General features: G+C 41.3%; 1 protein-coding gene across 5 annotated transcripts in view; it reads right to left on the reverse strand.

Annotated features, from left to right (window-relative positions):
• Nucleotides 1-9,221: 9,221 nt before the first annotated feature.
• The window catches only part of CYP39A1 (cytochrome P450 family 39 subfamily A member 1), a 96,937-nt gene continuing 81,528 nt past the window's right edge, over nt 9,222-24,630 (reverse strand). For all 5 annotated transcript variants that reach the window (XM_082729690.1, XM_082729689.1, XM_082729688.1 and 2 more), the window contains 2 exons: nt 13,808-13,895; nt 9,222-10,845 (listed from right to left, as the gene is read on the reverse strand). In XM_082729690.1, coding sequence (XP_082585816.1) covers nt 10,774-10,845; nt 13,808-13,895 — 160 coding nt within the window. In that variant the 3' untranslated portion in view covers nt 9,222-10,773. The remainder of the gene's footprint in view (nt 10,846-13,807; nt 13,896-24,630) is intronic.

Consider the following 24,630-nt stretch of genomic DNA (forward strand, 5'->3'; position numbering starts at 1 on the left):
TGTTTCATTTTATTTTATCGTACTTGCACTTCAAACTAAGAAAACTCAGTTTAGTTTTCCTCATGGCATGGTATCAGAAATGATTTTCAAGTGATGCTGAAGTTTATTTAAATCTGATTCAGAGGACAGCACAGCATTTAAATTATATTACACCATTCTTATGTAAACGCATGGGGTTGGATATCTGCTGGAACTAACTATCCCCAAATTTTAGTGGCTTAACACTGTAAACGTTTATCAAGTACTCTCTTTACATTTCAGTGTGGGTTGGGCTGGGGTGGGGATGACCCTTCTCCACACAGTCATTCAGGGCCCCCAACTTCTGTCCATGTGGGGCCTTAGAGCCATTCAGGACACCCAGATACAGGAAGAGAAGAGTGTGGATTTTACTAGTCCTGGCCTACCAGTCTACCACTCAGGTCCAAATTCCACCGCTCAGAACTCAGTTACATGGCCACACCAAAGCGCAAGGAAGGCTGGGAAATGTAATGCCTCATCTCCCGGAGGCAAGGAGAAACAGTTTGGTAGAAAAGTGTCGGGCATCTCAGGGAAGATGGGAAAAGGCTCCGGGGTCAGCGAAGGAAAATGGGAAACAGGAGCCGGTCGCACTGTATGAAGGGAAAGAGCACAAAGCAAGGGGTCTGCAGCTTGACTTTTGTCTGTGCCCATGGAAGATGGGGATCACGACCTGAGAGCCTCCTCTGCACTCTGGAAGGTGTGGCTAGGATGCACTCCGCTGGGAGGTGACGCAAGTCCTTCAGCCACTCTGAAGGGATTTGATAAGAGCGGTTCATTCTGCTTCCACTGTGTTTAAAGTTGCTCTGTGTTCTTGTTGTATATTGAAATGTATTCATATAATCTCGTGATAAGGAAGCACACACTATATTTCACGAAGTCCCAGGACTATGTGGTGTATCTGCAAGCACACATGGGTGTGTGTGCGCGTGCGCCTGCTGGGGGTGTTGATAATGGATGGCTGTTGAGAAGGGAAGCAGACGCGGAGCTGAGATCCAGCAGTCAGGGCAACGTTTCATAGAAACGAACCGCCTTAATGGACTTTCTCCCCCAACTACATTATGCAGCACTAAAAATGCTAGTTATTGCCTACTAGTGGCTGTTTTGTTGGAAATGAATCCTAAATTCTTTCTACTGCATTTGACATCTATGGCACATAGATTCTGGAGATGGGTCCTGTGGGTTAGTGGAATATCGATGGAATTTGCTGGATATTTGCACATTAAAATCGCTGAAGCGTCTTGATAACATAGCTAGCGAGCTAAACAAAGTGAATCCTTTTCACTACGGTCCAAGTCTCCTTTCTCCAATTATATGTTACTCCTCCCAAAGATTTAAGGAAAACAGATTTTTTTTTTTAAATAAAAAAAGGTTTTATTTATTTATTTGACAGAGAGATAGAGAGTACAAGTAGGCAGGGGGAAGCAGGCTCCCTGCTGAGCAGGAAGCCTGATGCGGGCTCAATCCCAGGACCCTGGGATCATGACCCCAGCCGAAGGCAGCCATTTAACTAATTGAGCCACCCAGGTGTCCCCTTTTTTCAAAGTAAGAACTGAGAATGCATTAAATCAACCACCTGATGTACAGAACTGCTCCCCAATACTTGAATCGTCTCAGATATGTTTGGGCTTATAAATTACCAGAAGAACTGATTGCCTATGTAGGGTTTAAAAGTGTGGGACTTCGAAAGGTTTCAACACAGTATCTGAATCATCTGTGTGACTCACTCCTTCGGAGGTAAAGTGTGGACAGTCATTAGAAAAGAAAGCGAAGTGGAAGCTAACACACATCCTAGAGCCAAAACACCTAGATTGTAACCTGGCTTACCATCCACTGCCTGTGTGACTTGGGAAGGTTACTCAACCCTTCTGTGCCTCAGTTTCCTCTTTTGAAAATGGGAAGAATGTTAGTACCTGTATCATAGATCACAGAGTTGTAATGTGTATGTGATGTTAGAAGGGCTCTTGGGAGGGAGATAGTCTGAGTCCTCTATTAAAATGACCATTCTTGGGGTACCTGGGTGGCTCAGTTGGTTAAGCCACTGCCTTTGGCTCAGGTTGTGATCCCAAAGTCGTGAGATCGAGTCCCTCATCCGGCTCCAGCTCTGTAGGGAGTCTGCTTCTCCCTCTGACCTTCTCCCCTCTCATGCTCTTTCTCTCAAATAAAGAAAATCTTTAAAAATAAATAAATAATGGACATTCTTGAGAGCAGAATGTGTTCTCTCTCCTTCTATCTTGCTCTCTTTTTACCCAGTGCCAGACACTCTGTTGGCTTATTTTAGGTGAATAAACGAATGAATGAATGAATATCCTCAAAGGTACTTTCTTGAATGACATTGTGACATCAGAAAACCTCAGCAAAATGTCAATGTGTATAGTCTTACAAATTGGATTGTGGTTGGGGGCTCATCTAGAAACATTTTTATGAAGTACAGTTCATTTATGTTTCAGACTCTGACGTATGGGGGATAATGCCTTGTTTTTATTTGATTTTTGTGCTTGTTTTTCCTTTTGGGCAGATGACAAATTAGCACAGCTTGGGAAAAGAATGCTGGAAATACAACTGCGGGGCTAGACGAGTCTTTTCATCCTTTGTGTTTGGTGCTGGTCTTTTTTTTTTTTTTTAAAGATTTTATTTATTTATTTGACAGACAGAGATCACAAATAGGCAGAGAAAGGGGGGGAATCAGGGTCCCTGCTGAGCAGAGAGCCCGATGCTGGGCTAGATCCCAGGACCCTGGGATCACGACCTGAGCCGAAGGCAGAGGCTTTAGCCCACTGAGCCACCCAGGCACCCCTGTGTGCTGGTCTTCATCTCACCTGAAAAGAGCATGTTCACGGGAGAGGCCATTGCGGGATTCACTGTGGCCTCTTCCCCAAGAGAAAGCAGTGGGGGAGACATTCAGTCGGAGAAGAAGTGAAACTGGTCCCAGCAAGCTGGCCGGGGCGAATGCGAAGGACGTGGGGTTCAGACACCAAGTCTGTTTGTCTAAAACTGAAGTGAGAGGACATTTGTGACAGGAAGAACAGAGTGACAAGGCTTACAGCTCCTGGAGAAAAACATAGTGGGGTTCCTGAAAATATGACAGCTAGGAATTTCCTAGGTCTAGCAGTGCCATGGGCTGCAGTGAATATTGACTTCAGTTTGCAGGGGAGGGTACGGGGCCAAGAAGTTGATCCAGAAACATTTTAATCATTGCAGCGTCTTATCGCCATACAGCACTGGATAGGTAGCAGAGTTCACAAAGTGATTCAGTCTAAGCTCTAGGGTGAGGTGGGTACTGTAATTAGCCTGCTGGGAAGCTGTTGCTGAGAGAGACCAAGTAGGAAATGCATGAGCCAGGGCTGGGAGGTAGGGGTTTGAGTCTAAACTCGGTTCTTTCCTCTGCTTGAAGCTGCTTTGCCTTTCCTCCTTTTGTGACAAATTATGCAGAAAAGCCTGTAGTTGGGACTTATTTCCCCACAAACTCTGTCTGTAGTGGGCACCTGCTAATGTAGTACCATACTGCCCTCTGTCCTTAAAACTTAGCTATGCTGTGGGTTTTATGAGGCTTCAAGGCCAACTCTTAAAGAACAGGGAGAACTGAGGGTCAGGGATACCACAGAGCAGTTTGGAGAAGCAAAGAGAAGTATTCTTAACTAGAAAGATCTCCCTCTGTCCTGGCAAGCTGGGAGATAGGGCTGAGTCTGGGACAGCTGAGTCCTGAAGAGTTTGATGGAGATGTGAGAGTTCATGGGTTCTAGCTGTGCCCAGGGAGGCACAGAGGCCAGAAGAGGTCATGGGACTTTAGTGGGCGGCTGTGATGATCATAGCAGACCAGAAACACTGGTGGCTAGGTGGCACTTGACCCTTTCTCTACACACCTGGGGACATTCCTAACTTCACTGTGATTCTGGGGATAAAGGGTCTTCACAATTAATTATTTACATAGAATTTGCAGCTGGCCCCAAAGAACAGGACCTCAGAATCTGGAACTCCGATGCTGTATAGAGTATTAAGTAAGTAAGTTGTGGTTTAGGGGGGGCGGGGACAGGGGGGTGGTGCCTGGGTAGCTCAGTCAGTTAAGCATCCAACTCTTTATTTCGGCTAGGGTCATGATCTCAGGGGTCGTGAGATCAGCCTCACGTCAGGCTCCTCACTCCTGAGATTGAGCCCTGGTCTGACTCCATGCTCAGGGTGCGGCTGGCTTGAGATTTGCTCTCTCCCTTTCCCTCCGGCCCTCCCCCCGCTTGCAGGCACTCTCTCTCTCAAATAAATAAATAAATCTTAACAAGAAAAAAAGTTGTATTTTTGCACATCTGTCTTGTGTTCTAAGAGTCATACCTCATTGCTTATTCCACAGCTTCATTGAGATACAATTGACATACCACACAATTCACCCGTTTAAAGTGTAAGAGTCAATGGCTTTTCATATACGCACAGAGATGTACGACCATCACCATGACCAATTTGAAACATTTTTATGACCTCTGAAAGAAACCCTATGCTCCTTTAGCTGTCACTCATTCAAGCGTCTCACCCTTCCCCTCCTCCCAACCCCAAGCCCTGGACAGTCATTAATCTGCTTTCTCTCTTTTCAGGTTTGCCTTTCTGGATATTTTGTATAAATGGAATCATGCAATACATAGCCTTTTCTATCTAGCGTCTTCACTTGACATAACGTTTTCCAGATTCATCCATGTTGTAGCATTTACCAGTATTTCATTACTTTTTAGACTGGAGAACAGAGGACTACAGACCTGAAAAAGAACATGAGCTAGATTTCATTTCTGAGATTGCTCGGGCAGTCTGGTTTATACTGGGGTGGCACGTGTCGGTGTTTTTTGCTCACATGTGTAAATTTGTCTCGTGCAAATTTGGGGGAAAGGGTTCTTTCCTCCTCATTGACACTCATTGACCTCACTGACCCAGGCTGAGCTCCCCTATCACAATATCAGAGAAAGAGAATACTAAAGACAATCTATATCTTTGTGTCCATATTTCAACTTGAAATTGACACCCATCATGTCTACTTATGGACCATTGACCCAAACTAACCATATGACCCTGTGTAACTGTCCAGGTCCTGAGAAATTTGGGGAAGCATCGGCCATCCAGCAGGCATTAAATGTCTCTGTCACACAGAGCTCATCTCAGCCAGCATTTTTCAGTGTGTGCTGTTCTGATCCCTGGGGCTCTGCAGAGGTGCACGTGTAATGGGTTCAACAATGAAGTATAGTCAGCTAACACTGAGTTGGATTTATCAGCTTTTATCTGCTACACCACAAGTTAGCTGCATCCTCCCTGGTTGCTAAGAGAGAACTCAGAGTGTGGGTTATGATGATACCAAGGTCAAAATGCTGTTGCTTGTGGGTCACATTTGTCTTATGGAAGGATACAATGCTGCTGGTGTTATGAGGCCATATGTTGCAGCCAGAAGCCCTGGGTTCAAACCATGCCTCCAACACTTACTAGCCCTGTGATCCGGAGTTACTCACTCAGTCTCTCCAAGCTCCATTTCTTTTATTTGTAAAATAGGAATGATAATAGAAACAAACTGAACATATTGGACTAAATGTGTTTTTGAGACTAAAGTCAATTGATGGACCAGTGAGCTTAGCCAAGTGAGCAGCATATTATAACAGTTCACATGACGAAAGGTCTTACTGTTGGTTTCTAGAAAGTAATAGGCATTTTGTCAAGAAAACAGGTAGTTTATACAAGTTGTACCTGAGTCAGTAACATCCTTTAGCCATTGACTGAAATGGAGAACTATGGGGATGTTTATTCTAAAATCTTACCTAAGACAAAAGTCACTGCGCTGATGGAATTTGAGTGCCGTGGTCCACCCTCGTGGGGCTAGCAGAGGCGACCATCGGCTCCTGGACTGCTACATCAAGGGGCATGGGACCCAGAGCAGCATTTGTGGGGAAGGGTCTTCCTTCTTTTTATTTGAGTATAATTGACACACAACATTACATTAGTCTCAAGCATACAACATAGTGATTCAAGAGTCGGTATGTTATGTGGTGCTCACCACCAGTATTAGTTAACCCATCCTGTTACATCATGCTTATAGTATCATTGACTGTGGTCCCTATACTGTGCCTTTTATCCCCATGACGTATCTCTTGCATAACTGTATCTCCCACTCCCCTTCACCCATTCTCCCCATCTTCCCATCCTCTCCCCTCCTGTTTATTCTCAGAGCAGCATTTCTGAGTGCCGCCCAGCATCCTCCATCAGAGCAAAATCTGTAGACAGAGCTCCACTTAGAAAGGTAAGCAACTGTGGGGGTTATTTCCTGCCATGGTCTCCATGTTTGTGTCCCCAACAAATTCATATGATACAATGCTAGTGTCCAAAGTTGAGGGCATTAGGAGTGAGGACTTTGGGAGGTGATTAGGTCATGAGTAATCCTCATGAATGGAATTACTATTCTAGAAGAGAGCCCACAGAGATTCCTCACCCTTCCACCATATGCGGACACAGCTGGAAGGTGGTGGCTATGCAAAATACCATCACAGCTACATTCTGAACTCCGTTCTCCTCACCTGACCACCATGTCAGCTTCCCCTCGAGAGCTGTCACCCCACCCCTAACTGCTTGTTCTCTGAAATTTTAAATGAAACAGTCTGTCCTCTGGCCACAGCCTTCTGCCTTCACTGGTTTCTATTTGTTCCTTCTACACTGGTTCTTCAACTTCACAGGGAGCCCAGTTCCCCAGCTGTTTCTTCTTTTCAGCCTTCTTCTGCCTCCTCTTCCTTCCCTATCTATCCGATGCTCCTTAGGTTACTGTCAACCAAGCTTACCTCTCCTGCCACAAATTCTTCCAATGGCCAAAGTCCCAATTTGTATTAATTCTATTTTTTCCAGCTGTCTTGCAGGCTAATGGAAGTTCCTCAAGAGCTCAAACACAAAACTGCCATGGCATTTCATTATGAAAATATCTCCCCTCCCCTCGATCCTGCCCCCACTTCTCCATTCCCTCACTCAAGAAATAACTCACCTTCTACTTGACAGGGAAAATAAAATCTGTCAAATGAGAATTTGCTCAATTTCCAGCTACTGCCCCTACCCTGAGTCCTTCCTCCTTGCTTCTTTCAGAGTGAAATATGTCACCTTCCTGCCTCCTGTCTAGAGCTAATTCCTGTGTGTAGGATCTCCATCCCAGTTCCTCCCATCTCAGAGGTCTTGCACAAAAAACTGTCTTCTCTATTCCCTGTTATTTCAATGTATTTCTCATAAGCTCTGAAACATGCTAGTGTCTCCCCTGTATAAAAGAAAGGGAGGAAGGGAGAGAGAGAGAGGAAGGAAGGATGGAAGGGGTGGAGAGAGGTGAGGAGGGAGAGCGGGAGGGGAGGATGGAGGGAGGGAGGGAAATCCTTTCCTGTCCCCTTCCAAACACCACTCTTCCTTTTCTCCCCTTCACAGGAAAACCCCTTCCACATTATATGTGTGTCTCTGTTTCTCTCCTCCCCTGCCTTCTTCAGCATACTGCTTGTGCAACAGCAAGTCTATTCTTCAACTGTGTTTACATGGGCTTCAGCTAGAAAAAGTACAACAACACCCCCTATAATTTTGATAACCCGCCTCCTAAGATTGGACTACAAGTTCAACATCTACCCAGATCTTGACAAACGCTTGACCTCAGACACTTTCTGAAGGTCTATGGAAAGGATAAGGACTTGGCCATCTTGTGCTTCCATGGAAGACATGCCTTCCAGTTCATCAGCTGTAAGAGAGATTACTCCCACTTCCACTGTCAGATCACAATGGTGTCTTCAAGCTCTGATTGTCCTTCAAGCACTACCATTACTGTGGTGATAGGCCAATAGATAGATGGACAGATCCCTAGGATTCCAGAGCAAGATCATGCCTTCTGCAGCTGAAAACTATTTATCATTTGAAAACCAGCTCCTGACATACTTCTCAGCCTCCAATGCCTGAACAGGCCAAGCGAATATTTGACCAGAGCCGCACATCATGAACTGGGTATTGTTATATTCATCAAGTATATTATCAGGACAGCTCCACAGCAATCCATTATATAATGAATATCGTACATTTGGGATCCAGTTGGAGTTACAGTCAGTTACATAAACAAGTCATCACCAGAAGTCAGTTACATAAACAGGTCATCACTTACCTCAGTTAGGCTGATGCAGCTCTCTCAATCCACACCTCTGGCCCACTGGGTATGACTAGCTGACAGAGGAGAGAAAACATCTTGGGCCCAGATGACATACTGGTTGGCTTGATACGAGGGATCAAACCGACATCTCCTGTGCTCAGCCACATTCAGGAGAGCCCCCAAAGGACAGTGGTGAGGAGAAATTCTCCCACCGGGCAGAGTTTTGAGCAGTATAGTTGGCCATGTCCTTTGAATGGAGGGAGAAATAGTCTGAGGTAAGAATGTACATAGACTCTCGGGCAATGGCAAGAAGTTTGGTTGGTTGATTAAGGCCGGAAACGAAATTTGGACAATGGCTGACAAGATGGAAGCTCTTCCCAAAGCTGACACAGCTGTGGCCCAGCTGAATGCCTGACCTACCAGAAGAGGGCAATACAGAGTTCTTACTACACCATGGCCAACGGAGAGAGACAGCCACTTTGAACTCTTTAGCCCGGACATAGCAGTGATTTAGATACATAATATAAAATCTTAAGCTAGGGAAATAAATAGATATGGGACCTCCAAGTATATTTCTCTTACCATTGTTTTATTTTTACCATTTTTATCAAAGTTTAATGGATCTCCTGCGTCTGCATCCTTTTTTAAAGTACATCAACTTGTCAGCTAACATTTACCCTTATCAAGCAAGAGTATGGAGATAAACACTAGCCCTGAGTGGCTGCAAATTCAGCTGAAATGCATATTATAGGCAAATATTGTGTTTCATTCTGGGCCTCAGCTGTTCGGGAAGACATGCCTACCCGAAGAACACTCCCGCCATATTTAGCAGACCCTTCCAGTTCTTCTAAGCTGCTTCCTTCAGCCCCTCCCATCTCTAGACCCCAAACTTGCTAAGCTAAGCTGTAAGCTGGTAGATTCTGGTAAGCTTCAGAATCACTGTATTAGCCTAGAAGAGTTAATGCACTCCAGGGTACTTAATTTTCTCCTAGGGAGTCATCTGCTCATTGGTAGGAAATAGATGACTAAGCAATCATTATCAACTCTGCAGGATAATTCTAGCACAGGGGAGCAAATAATCCAGAGGACAACATGCACACAAAGCTTATTTATTGTGAAATAAAGGAGGCAAGCAGCATTTTACTGAATATTAGAGGACAAATCATGACATCACTGAGCACTCTGTTACTAGTGTCGTGTGTTTTTCCTGGGGCATGACAGGTTTTCTTTTCATGGTTTCACAGTAAATATTTCAGACAGAAGTCCTAAGTAATACATTCAAATGCTTTTATTTGCCTTGACTTCACTTTACTTCTGTTTCTACCCACAAAAATATTACCTCTTTACCTATAATTACTAATGTCTTGAATCAAGAGTACTTTCACCTTCATTAAAATACAAATCAATATATCAATCAGCATACCTTTACTGAATAAACCTTATACAGAAGGTGTTGTCCTGGTGTAGCTGAGCACAGAAAGAGTGTAAGACATGCTCCCCATCTTCACAGGTCTTAGAAAGCTATCCTTTTATTCATTGTTTCAGCACTAGTCTTGTTTACCATAAAAAATTATATTAATAGAACTTAAGAATTGCAATTGCTGGGCGCCTGGGTGGCTCAGTGGGTTAAGCCTCTGACTTTGGCTCGGGTCATGATCTTAGGGTCCTGGGATCGAGTCATATATCGGGCTCTTTGCTTGGCAGGGAGCCTGCTTCCTCATCTCTCTGTGCCTGCCTCTCTGCCTACTTGTGATCTCTGTCTGTCAAATAAATAAAATCTTAAAAAAAAATTAAAAACAAAAAAAGAATTGCAATTGCCATTTGGGAATAATACTGAGAAAACTAAAAAAATAACTGTTTTAATATTTTCTTAGACTCTAAGACTTTTAGCCTTTTTCAAAATAGAAATTTAAGTATGTGGCCTTCATAGTTTACTAAGATTTTCATTCAAGTGGCACTATTTCTATTTAAAGTTTAATACAGTTATGCATGAAACCAAATTGCAACTCCTGGGGAAATGCATCGTTTAAAAATCATTTAAACATCTTCTATAACCCCTGTATTCAGACCTCGTGAGAGTGATGTCAGATTCTTGGTCTACTCTTAAGTTACCAAATACACCTACCATTTAGACATGCTCTTGAACTAAATCCTAAAACTAAGTTAAGCAGTATGTTTTAGCAGAGCTCAGGTCTAGATGCTGCCAGGCTAGTGGATGGGGACAATCACTCTTCCAGAAGGCCCCAGCCCTCTTTAGACCCAACAGATGTCATTTTCTTTTTTTTCCTATTTAACATATTATTAATTTTTTATTTTTTATAAACGTATATTTTTATCCCCAGGGGTACAGGTCTGTGAATCACCAGGTTTACACACTTCACAGCACTCACCAAAGCACATACCCTCCCCAATGTCCATAATCCCACCCCCTTCTCCCAAACCCCCTCCCCCCAGCAACCCTCAGTTTGTTTTGTGAGATTAAGAGTCACTTATGGTCTGTCTCCCTCCCAATCCCATCTTGTTTCATTGATTCTTCTCCTACCCACTTAAGCCCCCATGTTGCATCACCACTTCCTCATATCAGGGAGATCATATGATAGTTGTCTTTCTCTGCTTGACTACGACATATCAGGGAAATACAGATGTCATTTTCTTTGTTTAAATTCAATTCGGCATTGTCCTTCTGGCTGTTGGACACCCACCAAATGGAGAGGATTCTAAAAGCAGAAATGTAGAAGAAATATAAAAATTAAGAGACATAAGGTTTTAGACCAAAGGTTTATTCAAGTGTAATTATCTCTAAAAGTACAAAGTCTAGGTTTAGAAAACCAGATGTGTTTGCTTTATGTGTCTTATAATGTCAAGAATCAATTTTAGCCTTCCACTGAAGGAATGGACATTTGCAACCTGTTCTATCAGCCTTGAGGGTGGGCGGAAATCAAGAACAGGGAAAAGACAATCACTCCAATTTAAGTCATCAGTCTATTGTCAGGTTTGAATGCAACAAGACATAGAATGGGCTTCTTAACACGGAGATTCCTAGGGGCATTGACAGAATGAGGTGCAGGGTTGTCATGGACTCCTTGAAATTGCAACTGCAAATTTCTGGGTATGAAAAGTTACATACTTTTCTAAAAAAAGGGATCCATAGTTTTTGTGAGATTATCTAAGGACTCATGACCCCCCAAAAGGCAAAACAGAACAAAGCCAACCAAATGAACAAACAAAACTTTAACATTTAGCAAAAATGTGCTTGCTTTTGCAGGAGAAATGAAGTTGGTCTTATAAATGCTCAAAATGAACAGCCCCTATTGTTAGCATCTGGACACTGCTGCCTAGTTGTGGATCTTGGAAAGCTCTATAGTATTTGTTTAGTTCTTGGTTCTTAATGAGTTAAAATTAATTTCCTAAGACTTTTTGAGATAAAATAAAACACTGGACTCCAGAAAAATTAAAATTGGGGGTTCTAGAATTTGATTTTTGTTACTATGACAAGTATATTTCTTTGGGGAAGCTAATTTCCAAGCCCAGAGATGCCCCCATGCTTGACAAGAGTGTTCAGAACATGCCTTGGCAGCCCATCCCCTCCCATCTTATACAAGAGCCTGGTAATTTGAAGGTCATTCCCTGTATTTTTTGATCACCTCATTGTACCTTATTAAAACAAATCCAACAATTGCATAATTTTAATTTATCTCTTTCTAGAATAAGAATTATGAAATGAAATGCCCTTTGAGATCATGAGAATTCATTTAGACATACTTTTTTACAAAATGAAATATTTCTTTTTTTCCCTTTTGTGGGATATTTCTTTAAAAATGTTCTTAGTGGGACACCTGGGTGGCTCAGTGGGTTAAGGCCTCTGCCTTCGGCTCGGGTCGTGATCCCAGGGTCCTGGGACCGAGCCTTGCCTCAGGCTCTCTGCTCTGCGGAGACCCTGTTTCCTCCTCTCTCTCTGCCTGCCTCTCTGCCTACTTGTGATCTCTGTCTGTCAAATAAACAAATAAAATCTTTAAAAAATACGTTCTTAGTATGTCAAAACAGAAATAGAATGTTGTGTAGCTCAGTATAATAAATATAACTAATAGAATTCTTAGCTAGGAAGAGAGAACTGGGCAAAATCTTGCCAAAGAAACTGGTGAAAATTACTGATTGCTGGAGTTAGGTTTACATGGTTTTGACAAATGTCATCCTTCTTATCTGGTAAGGCATTTCTGTGTCCTCTCACTGGTGGGAAAATATTTGGATGGGGAATCAGTCCTGGGCAAAATTGTGACATACAACTCAATGGACCAGGAACTGGTATTTTGTGAGTATATTCCTGGCCCTGATCTTCATTTTGATAATAAAACTATACTTGCTGAGAACCTTTGTGAAGGGTTTTTTGGTTTCCCTTTCATGGTAGGATTTTGAGGGCTCTTCATCGCTGGTAGTTAATGTACTCAAAATAGAAGTGCAAAAGAAATCAGGAGAAAGTGCTGAAATGTGCATATTTATGAGTAATATAATATTGTCTGTGTCACTTAGGTACTTACATAATTTCTATTGAAATGTCACCCAAGAGTTTTATTTATCCCTCCATACATTAGCCTTATTATATCAAGAGTAAATCAAAGCACAACAGGCTATGGGAACAGCCCTGAAATTGCAATGCTTAATTTCTGAGCTTTATCCTCAGTTGAAACAGCACATTTTATCCAGAGTCTTCAAAATGACTTCCAAACATCTGGAATTGAATTAAACTTTCCCTGTTGCCTAGGACAGTGGTCCTCAAAGAGTGTTATTCTGACCAGCAGCATCAACAGCACTGGGAACTGGATAAAAATGCAAATTATTGGGGCACCTGGGTGGCTCAGTGGGTTAAAGCCTCTGCCTTCGGCTCAGGTCATGATCCCAGGGTCCTGGGATTGAGCCCCACATCGTGCTCTCTGTTCTGTGGGGAGTCTGCTTTCTCCTCTCTGCCTGCCTCTCTACTTGTGATCTCTGTCAAATAAATAAATTAAATATTTTTTAAAAATGCAAATTATTGCCCCTCCCCAGATGTCCTAGATCATGCAGTCAAGGGGTGGGAGTCCAGTATTTTGATTCCAGGTCATTCTGATGTTTGCACATGTTTGAAAGACACTAGTCTAGGAGAACAGACCTATAGGAACACAGAGGAGTTCAATGATTAGACAATTCAATGGTCAGTGGTAGGAGTAAGGTCACAGACTTTTCATTCTTGCTTACTGTCTTTACTGTTGCTCACTGTCTGCTCTTTTCTTCCATGCTGTTGCTTCCCAAATAGACTAAGGTCTATGACTTGCCTCTAAAACTGATGATTCATTTTGGGACCCATAGACACACCTCTTTAGGGAAATAAGCCCAAAATTAAGGCCATGTCAATTTAGCGCAAGAAACAATGTCAAAAATTGGTGAATTCACTGGGGACCTCCTTAACACTGTAAGTGGTGGGAACACTGCTATTTGGTGCTGGTCTTGTGGTTCCATGACATATAGGTCAGATCCAGAAGTAAGGGAATTAAGGGGTATCTTCTCAGTCCAGTTCCATGTAAAACACCTGTTAAGATTAAGCCTACATAAGGAAATTAGCAGCTTATCTGTAGTAGTTAAAACCAAGGTGTTAGAATTTATACCAAAATTAAAAACCGTGATATTTAAAATCCTGAAAACACTTACCTGCTTTGGTAATGGATCTAGAAGACGACAGTCATATTTATAAAGTATTAAAATAATGCATATATGAATCTGTAACAGAGCAAACCACCTGAAAAGAAAATATGAAATTATCACTTGGTTGTGAAAGATGCATAAATATCTACCAAGAGAGAATATCTAGAAAGCATGCATATATCAGAGCAAGGATGCTCTTTTTCACTTTAGGAACTTTTACCATTAAAAAGATAGAATATGGAAAAACTTGTTCTTTTCTTTTATAATACTGTCTACTCCAGAGGGTAGCTTAAAAATGTATGTAAAATGCTTAGCCAGTGGCAGCACTAACAAATGAGAGTCCAGGTTTCTTCAAAGTTCATATCAGTGCTTCCCATCATGGTAGCCACTAACTATGTGTGGTTATTTCAACTTAAATAAATTAAAGTTAAACCAAATGAAAAATTTCAGATCTTCAGTTGTACTAGCCATATTTTAAGTACTCAATAGCCGTATGTGGCTACTGATCTCGATACTGGACAGTGCATCTTTAAAACATTTTGCATGATCACATGAAGTTCTATTGGACACTTGTCTGATCTAGACTCCTACTGCCCATTAGAAATTACTGCCTAAATGTTCATAGGCAAATACCCATAACTACCCCATCACTACCAAATTTCCCGTAACTATCACATTTATTATTCCCTTTGTAACTCTTTACTCAGATGTCTCCAAACTTTTTGATCATACACCCTGATAATGAAATATTTGAGTATACCCGACAACACATTGATACTCATTTACTGATAAAGTATATACACATACTACTGTATTAGTTTACTACATACTTTGCAAGACACAGACACACACAAAGAGAAACTAAAAATATAGAGAAGAATATAAATGGAATTCTGCTATTTTTTCTTGCATCTCAGTGGGTTGTTTTGAGCTCTCCTTGGGGTAGGCAATGCCTCGTAGGGGTCCTAGCTCTTAATGAATACAATTGGCCCAACAGGTCAGAAAATTTTAAGTCATCAGAGACTCAATCCTTTGCTTCACTTTCTATATCCAGTTAAGCACTAGGTCCTTTTGTTTTATCTTCTCAATACTACCTGATCTCTCTCCTTATCTCTAGTCTCTCCACAATTGCCTCAGTGAGGTTCTTCATGATTGATCTCCAGGATTACTAAATTAGCTCAGCTTCAAGACTAATCTTCCTGTTTCCAGTTTCACGTTACTCTATTTTATCCTTCACTCTACCACTGGAGTGAACTTAAAATGTAAAACTATCTTCATTTGACACAGTCACAGACATAATCTGTCAAATGTTTCCTATTTTCTTCCAAAGGCCATAGGAGAACACGGACAACCTTTGAAAATATGCCGCCTCTCTATCACCCCAACTTCCTCCCCACTGACTCCTCTTTGAAACCCATGCTCCAGCCACCCTAACATCTCTTGAATGTGACACTCTCTGTTGCAGCTCAGTCTCCTCTGGAGGCATTCTCTGATCACTTGCTTCAATGACAAGGCATGCTTCCTCTCCACTTCTGTGGTCCCATGTACACACCTCAGCCATAGCATCTATTGCACTGAATTGCAATTGCTTATTAGCCATTTCTCTCCTAGAGGAGGAACTGTATTGTTGGGACTTATCAGTGCAGAGTACTGTACTGGTGCCTAATCATGTTCTGAATGTAATATAATGGAAGAATCAATGAATGAATAGATGATGGAAACAAATTCAATTTCCGGTCCTTTCTAGCTTTCTTTCTCTGTGCTTCAGTGGCACTTTACATAGTCTTCCACCAATGTCTTTACAATCTGACTATATCCTACCATATTACAGTTAATTAATTGCAAGCCCTACCCCCTTATAAACTATTGTATTCACAAATGATGGGAACCACTGTTCCATTGAATCCTCAATATTCATTGAACAACTGAATGATTATGAGTGATCTTATATTCATTTCAGATAATTAAATTTGTTGCCTACTAGTATTCTTGAAACATCTTGACATTTTACTTCAAATGAAATCCTGAGTACTCCAGCTATTGTTAAAACCCACTTAGATAACACATCACTTCTTCACAAATATATATAATGTGAATTTGACCCTACTTACTTATATGGGCTAAAAACAATTTATTCTAAGGACTATCAATGTTTGTTAGAGTAAAATATATACAATATTTACTCATTTGAATCAGAAAGCAATTCTAAGAAAAAGCAAGTCTGCTAATTTTTGTGCAGGCTCAGAATTTCTCACAACTAAATTTCTGTCAAATTCCTAACAAAATGGAACTTCCACTTCTGGCCATGTCCTGCCCTAAATAACTCAAAAACTGAGTAAGAAAGGAAAAAAAAAAAAACCAGCAAAACTGAGCAAGACTTACAGTGTAGGATGGAAATTTCCAAGAGAAAAGAAATAAATGAGGTGAGTCCTGCAATCTACAACTCCCCATCCATGGCAGATTCCAGGTCACAGTGCAAGGACGGAAAAGCCCACACAGACCTGAGGGTCTCATCACATTAAAAAGACAGAGATCAAAGTTCAGGGAAGAATTTGGAAGAAAGAATAAAAGAGAGGAGAAAGTTTCACAGGGGCAGCAAGAGTGCTTCCGATATGGGAGTCTCCTTGGGTATTTGACTGAGTACTGATCTCAGCAAGTGAGAGAAAGCTACTGAGGTAGCTGAAAGAAAGATGAAAAAGAAAGCTAAGGAGCCATAAGCTGAGTAATGCACAGGACTCCCACAAGTTATGGAAGCTTGTGTTCCCACCAGAGTGGGAAGATCCTGTAACAAAGACAATTGATTAGGTCTTTAAAAGGTTATGGGCGCGTGGGTGGCTCAGTGGGTTAAGCCGCTGCCTTCGGCTCAGGTCATGATCTCAGAGTCCTGGGATCGAGTCCCGCAATTGGGCTCTCTGCTCAGCGGAGAGCCTGCTTCTCTCTCTCTCTCTGCCTGCCTCTCCATCTACTTGTGATTTCTCTCTGTCAAATAAATAAATAAAATCTTTAAAAAAAAAAAAAAAGGTTATGGCCGTGGAAGTGGTATTATTTTATCTTAAAATTAAGTGTCACTCCTCAAAGCTTAATAACAAGTCTTCAAAACTTGTTTTTCTGAGCAACTAACTACATGCCACAGTAAAGCCTAAAACTAAAGGAATACAATAAAATTTAGTATCTGTAACACTTAACATCTATGTCTTGAATTTATTAAAAAAATAATCATGCCTAGAAGAAGCAGGGAAATATGGCATGTAAGTAAGAGAAAAACCATTCAAAAGAAATAGATGCTGAAATGACAGATCTCAGAGATAGCAAGTTAGATATAATCCAGATGTTCAAAAAGGAAGAAGCACAATGCAGAAAGAAATGGGAAAATTAAAAAAATCAGACTGAATTTATAGCAATGAAGAATATAGTCTCTTTGATGAAAATACACTGGGTGGGATTTACAGAAGATAAGCCACTGCAAAAGAAAAGATCATGGTACTTATTGGAACAATGGAAAATATCCAAAATGAAGTACATAGATTAAAAAGACTAGGGGCGCCTGGATGGCTCTGGGGGTTAAAGCCTCTGCCTTCGGCTCAGGTCATGATCTCAGGATCCTGGGATAGAGCCCCGCATCAGACTTCCTGCTCAGTGGCCTGCCTCACTGCCCCTCTGTCTGTCAAATAAATAAATAAAATCTTTTAAAAAATAAAAATAAAAATAAAAAGACTAAAAAAAGAAATAAATGGAGTATAAGTAACCTATAAAATAATATCAAGGACTCTAGCATACATGTAATTTGGTGATGCAGATAGATAAGAAAAATATTTGAAGAAATAATAGCTGAAACATTTTAAAATTTGTTAAAACTATTAATATACAGAGCTAAGTACAATGAACCCAAAGCAAAAGAAACATAAAGAAAACTATTCCAAGGCAAATCATAACCAAATTATTAAAAAAAGTGAAAAATATATGTTTATGAAAAATAAAAAATTAAAAAAAATACTGATTACTTAGAATCAAGTCCCTTCATTTTTTCAACACATGTCATTGAATCATAAGAAGAATACTTTTCAAAACAGATAGTACAAGCTTGTTAATTTGTTATCTATTTCTACATTTGTTATGGCCATGACATAACTTTATGTTTTGTAGAATAAAAATACTTAGTAGATTAAAAAAAAAAAAAGTGACAAAGGAAAAAATCTTAAAAGCCACGGGGGAGGAGGGAGACAAAATAAATAAATAAGCAAATTAATTAATTAATTAAAATGATGACAGACTTCTCATCAGAAATTATGAAAGCCAGATGACAACAGAAAAACATCTTTGAAGATTTGAAAGAAAAAAAGGAAACACTGTTTTTTATAATAATACACTAACTCTATCATGAGAGAGACCAGCCTTGATCATTTGGGGGTAAATATTTAATTTCCTCTTTATAGATATGGAGCATAATATTTCATAGGAAAAAAAGATGATTGCCTTTCGGGGCTATGTGAAAGAGAGAAAGAGAGTGTTGAAATGGCCGTCAGTTATTCAGTAGAGAATTTGAAGAATACATATTTTGAACATATCTTAAGAGAGGGGGAGATGGTGTGCCATGCCCACGAAGGACTGTTTTGAAGAACTCAAGTCCGAAGGACAATGGTGGACAGTCATGCCAAAAGCCCCCAGTGTTGTTCTACACCTAGGCTTGGAGAAATGCACCAATGGAGGAAGGTGATGGATATTGGAGTGAAAGCAAGTCCTTGGGGAAGGGATGAAGCGAAAAGGAGGGTGATTGCTCTGCAGCTATTTTGCAACAGACAAGCACAGCTGTGTTACAGGAGACAATGGTAGGGATAGGGGACTTCTGTGAAGTGCTTTTCTCTTGGGCTATGGTAAAAGAAATATATATTTTTAAAGATTTTATTTATTTGAGAGAGAGAGAATGAGTAGGAGGGGCAGAAAGAGAGGGAGAGAGAGAGTCTGCAGCTGACTCTGTGTTGAGCACAGAGTCCAACTTGGGTGTTATGAGACCTTGGGGAACTTGGGGCTCAATCCCACAACCCTGAGATCATGACCCAAGCCAAATCAAGAGTCAGACACTTAACTGATTGAGCCACCCAAGTGCCCTAGTAAAAGAAATATTTTATGTACAATTAAAAAAAAATTTAGTTAGTTATTTGAAAGAGAGAGAGAGAGAGCATGAGTGGAGGGGGAGGAGCAGAGGAAGAGAGAGAGAATCTCAAGCAGACTCCTGGCTGAGCACAGAGCCCAATGTGGGCTCAATCTTACGAAACAGGAGATCATGACTTAAGTTGAAATCACAAGTTGGATGCTTAACTGACTAAGCCACCCATATGCCCCATGTGCAATTTTTAAAAAATTTTATTTATTTATTTGACAGCAGAGATCACAAGTAGGCAGAGAGGCAGATAGAGAGAGAGAGGAGGGGAAGAAGGTGCCCTGCTGAGCAGAGAGCCCTATGTGGGGCTCGATCCCAGGACCCTGAAATCATGACCTGAGCCGAAGGCAGAGGCTTTAACCCACTGAGCCACCCAGGCGTCCCCCCGCCATGTGCAATTTTTATATTTTCTTGACTGTACCACAAGCATACCTCATTTTACCATCTTTCACAGACACTGCTTCTTTTACAAATGGAAGGTTTGTGGCAACCCTGCACTGAGCAAGTCTACTGCTGCCATGTTTCCAACAACATGTGCTCACCTTGTGCCTGTCACATTTTGGTAATTTTCACAGTATCTCAGACTTCTTCATTATTATTACACTTGTTATGGTGATCTGTGACCAGTGATTACTACTTGCCAAAAGTTCAGCATGGTTTATAGTTAGCGTTTTTTAGCCATAAAGTATTTTTAAAGTCAGGTATGTGCATTTTTTAGACATAATGCTATTGCGCACTTAATGAACCACAGTGTAGCATAAACATGACTTTTATGTGCACTGGGAAACCACAGATTTCATTTGACTCACTCTAATTGCTTTGTTGTGATGGTCTGAAATCAAACCTGTATAATTTTTTAAATGTGCAGTCAAGAGTGATGCACTTACATGGTCCTGTGAGATAGTCTTGAAGAATAAAGAGATAATAATATAATAGGAGGTGTGAAGAGCCTCACTTTCCTATCTCTGCTGGAGACAGTGTGAAGGAAACAGCACCTCATCTTCCATGAGGAACTGGGACTGGAGCGAACGTCACAGAACACTAAGGGTCAAATTTGGAGAAGACAACCAAGGGTGTGGATATAAGTCATAGGCCCTTCTTCCTTACCCCTCCTGGAACAGTGAGAGTTATGGGAACAGTGAACTGTCACGTTATGTACTAAGAGTTCTTATGATAAAATGTGATCTCCATTCATTGAACCATTCGGTATTTATTGTCTTTCCATGCTTTATGCTCTTCTAAGTGCTGAAGTTAACAAAAGTTATTTCCATAAACAAACAAACAAACAAAAACCCACTCATGCTTTCATTAAAATGCTTAAATTCTAGTCTTAGAGTAGGCAGCAGATAAATAAACAAGGAATGCATATATGAGGTACAAGAATAACTACTAAAATAATAAGTAAGACAAGGTAAGAGAAAAAGGGAATGATGGCATGTGCTGCAATGTTTCAGGTGAAGAGGTTCTCCAGGAAGAGGTGACATTTCAGCAGACATTGGAATGAAGGACGAGAATGCGCCATATGAATATCTGGGTACAGAATTCCATGCAGAGGCAGTAGAAGGTGCACAAATCCAGAGGAAGAAGAATGAGCAACAACGAGGAGACTAGTATTGCCAAAGATGAGCAAGAAGCTGGGAGGGGGGCTGCTGAGAGAGATACCCCTGGCAAGTAGAGAGCCCATGGGGCATGCTGAAGACTACAGTTTATTCAGTGAGACGGAAAGTCATTGGATCATTTTGAGCAAATACAACTTAGGTTTCAAAAGAATTATTCTGTCTGCTACACTGAAAATGAAACACAAGGTGATGTAGATGAAAGCCAGAAAACTGATTAGGAAGACTTTACATATTTTTCAGACAATAGAAAGTGGTGACTTGGACCAGGATGGTAGACATAGTCATGAGTCAGAGTGAGAGACTGGATATCCTCTGGATGATGGGCTTTGCCTTATGGATGTGGAAGACACAGAGTCAAGAGTGACTTTTGACCTGCAGATGAATTTCGGATACAGTTGCTCTTTACCTCAGCAATAGTGGGGACAGAAGGGAGAGCAGGTTGAGGAGCTGTCTTCCGGAGCTCAGTTTTGGACCTGTTAAGCATAGGTTGCTGTCCAGACATGCAGTGCAGATGCTGAGGGGGAGGCTGGGTAAACGGGCCTGATGTTTAGGAGGGATTCAATCAGGACTGGAGACATACGAGATATAAATACAGAGTCATCATTCTGCAGAGGATTATTTACCACCGTGGGACCAGAGAGCTCACTTAGGGAGGAAGTTAAATAGAAAAAAGAAAAGAAAAGAAAAAAAAAAAACAAACCTAGAACTCTGACACGAGAATTCTGGGACACTCCAAAATATGAAGGTCAGGAAGGTGAGAAAGATGAACAAAGCACACTGGGAAGGAGTAGCCAAAGTAGTAGAATAACAAAAAGAGAGTGGTATCTCCTAAAGCCCCATGAAGCCCTTATAGCAAATGGAAAATGTCGCGAGCACCAACATATGAAATTTGACATTAAAGTTCCCAGTGACTAAAATGACCAATTCTCAGTACTTAGCTAACTCCCTTCTTGGAAGTAAATTGGATGAGATCCCTTCCTCCGATAACCGAGCTGACGTTTTGGGTCAGGAGAATAAGCGGGAACTTCCCAATATTCAATGCTTACCTGGCAGCCCTGAAGAAATACTGGCTAATTCTGCATTTGTGATTTACACATCAGTTTTACAAGTTCCACTTGATCCAAACAAATCCTGTTTTCTTGCCACTCTGGCTTTAGCCCTTCCCTGACACCAGTCTGCTAAAGAACAGTGCAGTGCTGTGAGCTGGGCGCCCTGGCATAGAGGGCCGTTGGCACTCGTTCTGTCCAGTCCTTAGAGCAGAGGCACAGTGGCAGCCTAAGGACAATAAACACTCTGGAAGGCAGGGTGGCGGCTGCTCCAGGAAAGAAGGCTCTCAGGGCAGAGGGACAACCTGTTCCAAGGCACAGTCTCACAAGGGGCCCTGGAACATCGAGGAGTCAGTGAGGGCTTCACACCCTGCCTTCCAGGAGGTGAGGTGATGAGAGATGAAGCTGGCAGAGCAGGAGGACCCTGTTCGTGGAGGGTTTGAGGGATAAGGTTGGGTCTTTGATCCTGAATGTGCTGCAGACCTAGTGAATAAATTGTGCTTATTCAAAAATTTTACCTGTGTGTGGAAACACCGTCTCTTTGAGCATTATAGAAGGGCCTCAACATAGAGTTCCTTTATGACGTAGAAGGAGAATGGAAACAAGACCGATGTTCACAAGCTATTTAAGTGTAAACATGTTAGCAATACTATATAGGTTTTGATTAGAGATAATTAGAAAATATATTTATCAATTCATTAAAAGAGCTTCCCACTACAGTCCATAAGGCATTTCCTTAACTAACTCGAGTCCCTGCAATGTTCTTTAAAATTATAAAATTCCACTTCCCATTTGGTAAAATGATAATGGAGGTTTTGACCAGTGCATGCTGTGTATTAGAGAGGTCTAATATTTTTTCTTCTTTTATCTTTGAGTGTTAGGTTAGTTTAGTTATTAAGTTAGTATTAGTCATTAAAAGAGCATACAGTTAACATATTTCATATTAGTTCTAGATATTTTGATTGATAACCTATTTAAAGGAAAGCTAAGGTGAATTAATAATACAGATAATGAATAATATATACTAAAAATGGCATTTTCTCTAAATCCAAATATTTGAATATTGTAGCAAAATTACCTCAATTATTCACTAGTCATTTTTTTTTCTACACTTGCAAAAAAGTGTTTTCCAGCCTTTACTATGTTATTGAATTTTGTTGGGTACCTAAAATATCAGATACTAACATATACATATCTGTGACATTAAGAACTTTTTATGTCAAAGAAAATGAGCTTCATAAATTTGTATTTTTACACAAGCAAGATGAGCTATGTTCATGTTAGGAATGTTTTCTTAATGCTCTTATGTCAAAACAGTGAAAATAATGAGGCATATTATTTACAACAGATTTATTTTTTACACTTACAAGGACAACATTACACATCTACAAATAAAGCTCATTAAAATATGAACATTTTGAAAATTCCTTAAATACTTCGTACTTGTGTGTTTTCCCTGTTTGTAGATAAATGTTCAGGGAGCACTACTACACAGGCCTCAAAAGCACAGAGTCTTGACGAAACAGACCTCACACTCGTAATGCACATGGAGAGACAGAAAGCGTGACGCTATGAGTAAAGGTAGAAACAAAAGGGCTGTGGAAGTCTGGAGTCTGGAGAGAGTGCTGTGATCTGGAGCACCTGAGCTAGACCCTGATGGAAGGAAATGGGCCTTAACTAAGTAGACATGTTGAGTGTGGGCATTCGACACACAGCAGAGAGCACGATCAAGCGAAGGGGCAGACACGGTCATTGCGGGCAGCTGGTTGACCCTCTGGGGCAGCGCCGCCCCATGTTCGGAAAGGTACAATCAGCATCAGATCATGGAGAGTCTGGAGTTTTAGGCTGATGAGCTTGGCCTGTAGACAGTGGTGCCAGAGTCTTAATGAGAGTGACAGTCTGAGTTGATTATTTGAGGACAATTAATCTGTGTGTGGTGAGTAAGATGGATTGAAAGAAGAGACATCAGAGCATGGGAGAAGGCTTGGGAAGCCTTCATGTCACCTGATGGTGGTATGTGAAGACCTGGTTTAGGAGGTGGGGTGTCATGGATGGCCAAAGAGAGGGAGAAGTAGAGGGTCCACAGCAGGGCTCCATCTGAAAGAAGCAGGGGGTACTAAAGGGATGATAAGATTACAGGAAATGAATGATTTTAGTTTAACATCTTGATTTTGAGATTATTCTCTCTCTCGCATTTGAAAAGAAAATCTCTTGCTCCTTCCCTCCCCCGAAGTCATTGCGGGCAATGCTAGCATGGACTGGAAAACTGCCACGGTTGCCAGGAGCAGGGGCTCTGAAGTATATTCCTAGTTGCTACCAGCTGCAGCTTATGAAAATAGAATGATCTCGCCCTGGAATTCAGAGAAGGCAGCAGACAGACATAGTTTCACAGGCATCCTTCATGGAAGCCTGGCTACTCCGCTTAAAGGGGAAGTATTTTCCCCACAACCTCATCTGTCTTTGAAATCTTTTAGGAAAATGAAAATGAAATCAGTTTGGTGGCAGGACGCAAAGTATTCTGGCCCAGGGGTTATCAAACTTTCACCTGCGTCAGAGTCCCCTGGAAGGCTCGTTAAAACACCCATTGCTGTGACCTGCTCCCAAAGTTTCTGATTCGGTAGGTCTGGGGAAGGGCCAAAGAATTTGCATTTTTTGCAAGTTTCCAGGTAGTGTTAACTATTGGTGGTCTGGGGAATCACACTTTAAGAAGCACTGATCTAGAAGAAGTTGACAAGGAGAAAGGGGAAAAAGAAATATGTTAAAATATGTAGTTTATCAACTTTTTTAGTTTCAGTACAAAATTCACAATGATAAAGACTGTCTCAGCTATACATGAAACACTTTTAATTGGGGAGGATGGTGAGGACGTAATCTGTAGAGTGAACAGGCAGATGCTGACACTGAATAAGGGGGGAAACCCAGAATAAGGTAGGGAGGGGAGAAAGGAATAAAGGTTAGTGGAAGAGAAGGACAAGAAGAAAGCCTGCGGAAAAGAGAAGAGAATGG

This window comes from Mustela nivalis, assembly GCF_964662115.1.
Source record: "Mustela nivalis genome assembly, chromosome: 5".
Lineage (NCBI taxonomy): Eukaryota > Metazoa > Chordata > Mammalia > Carnivora > Mustelidae > Mustela > Mustela nivalis.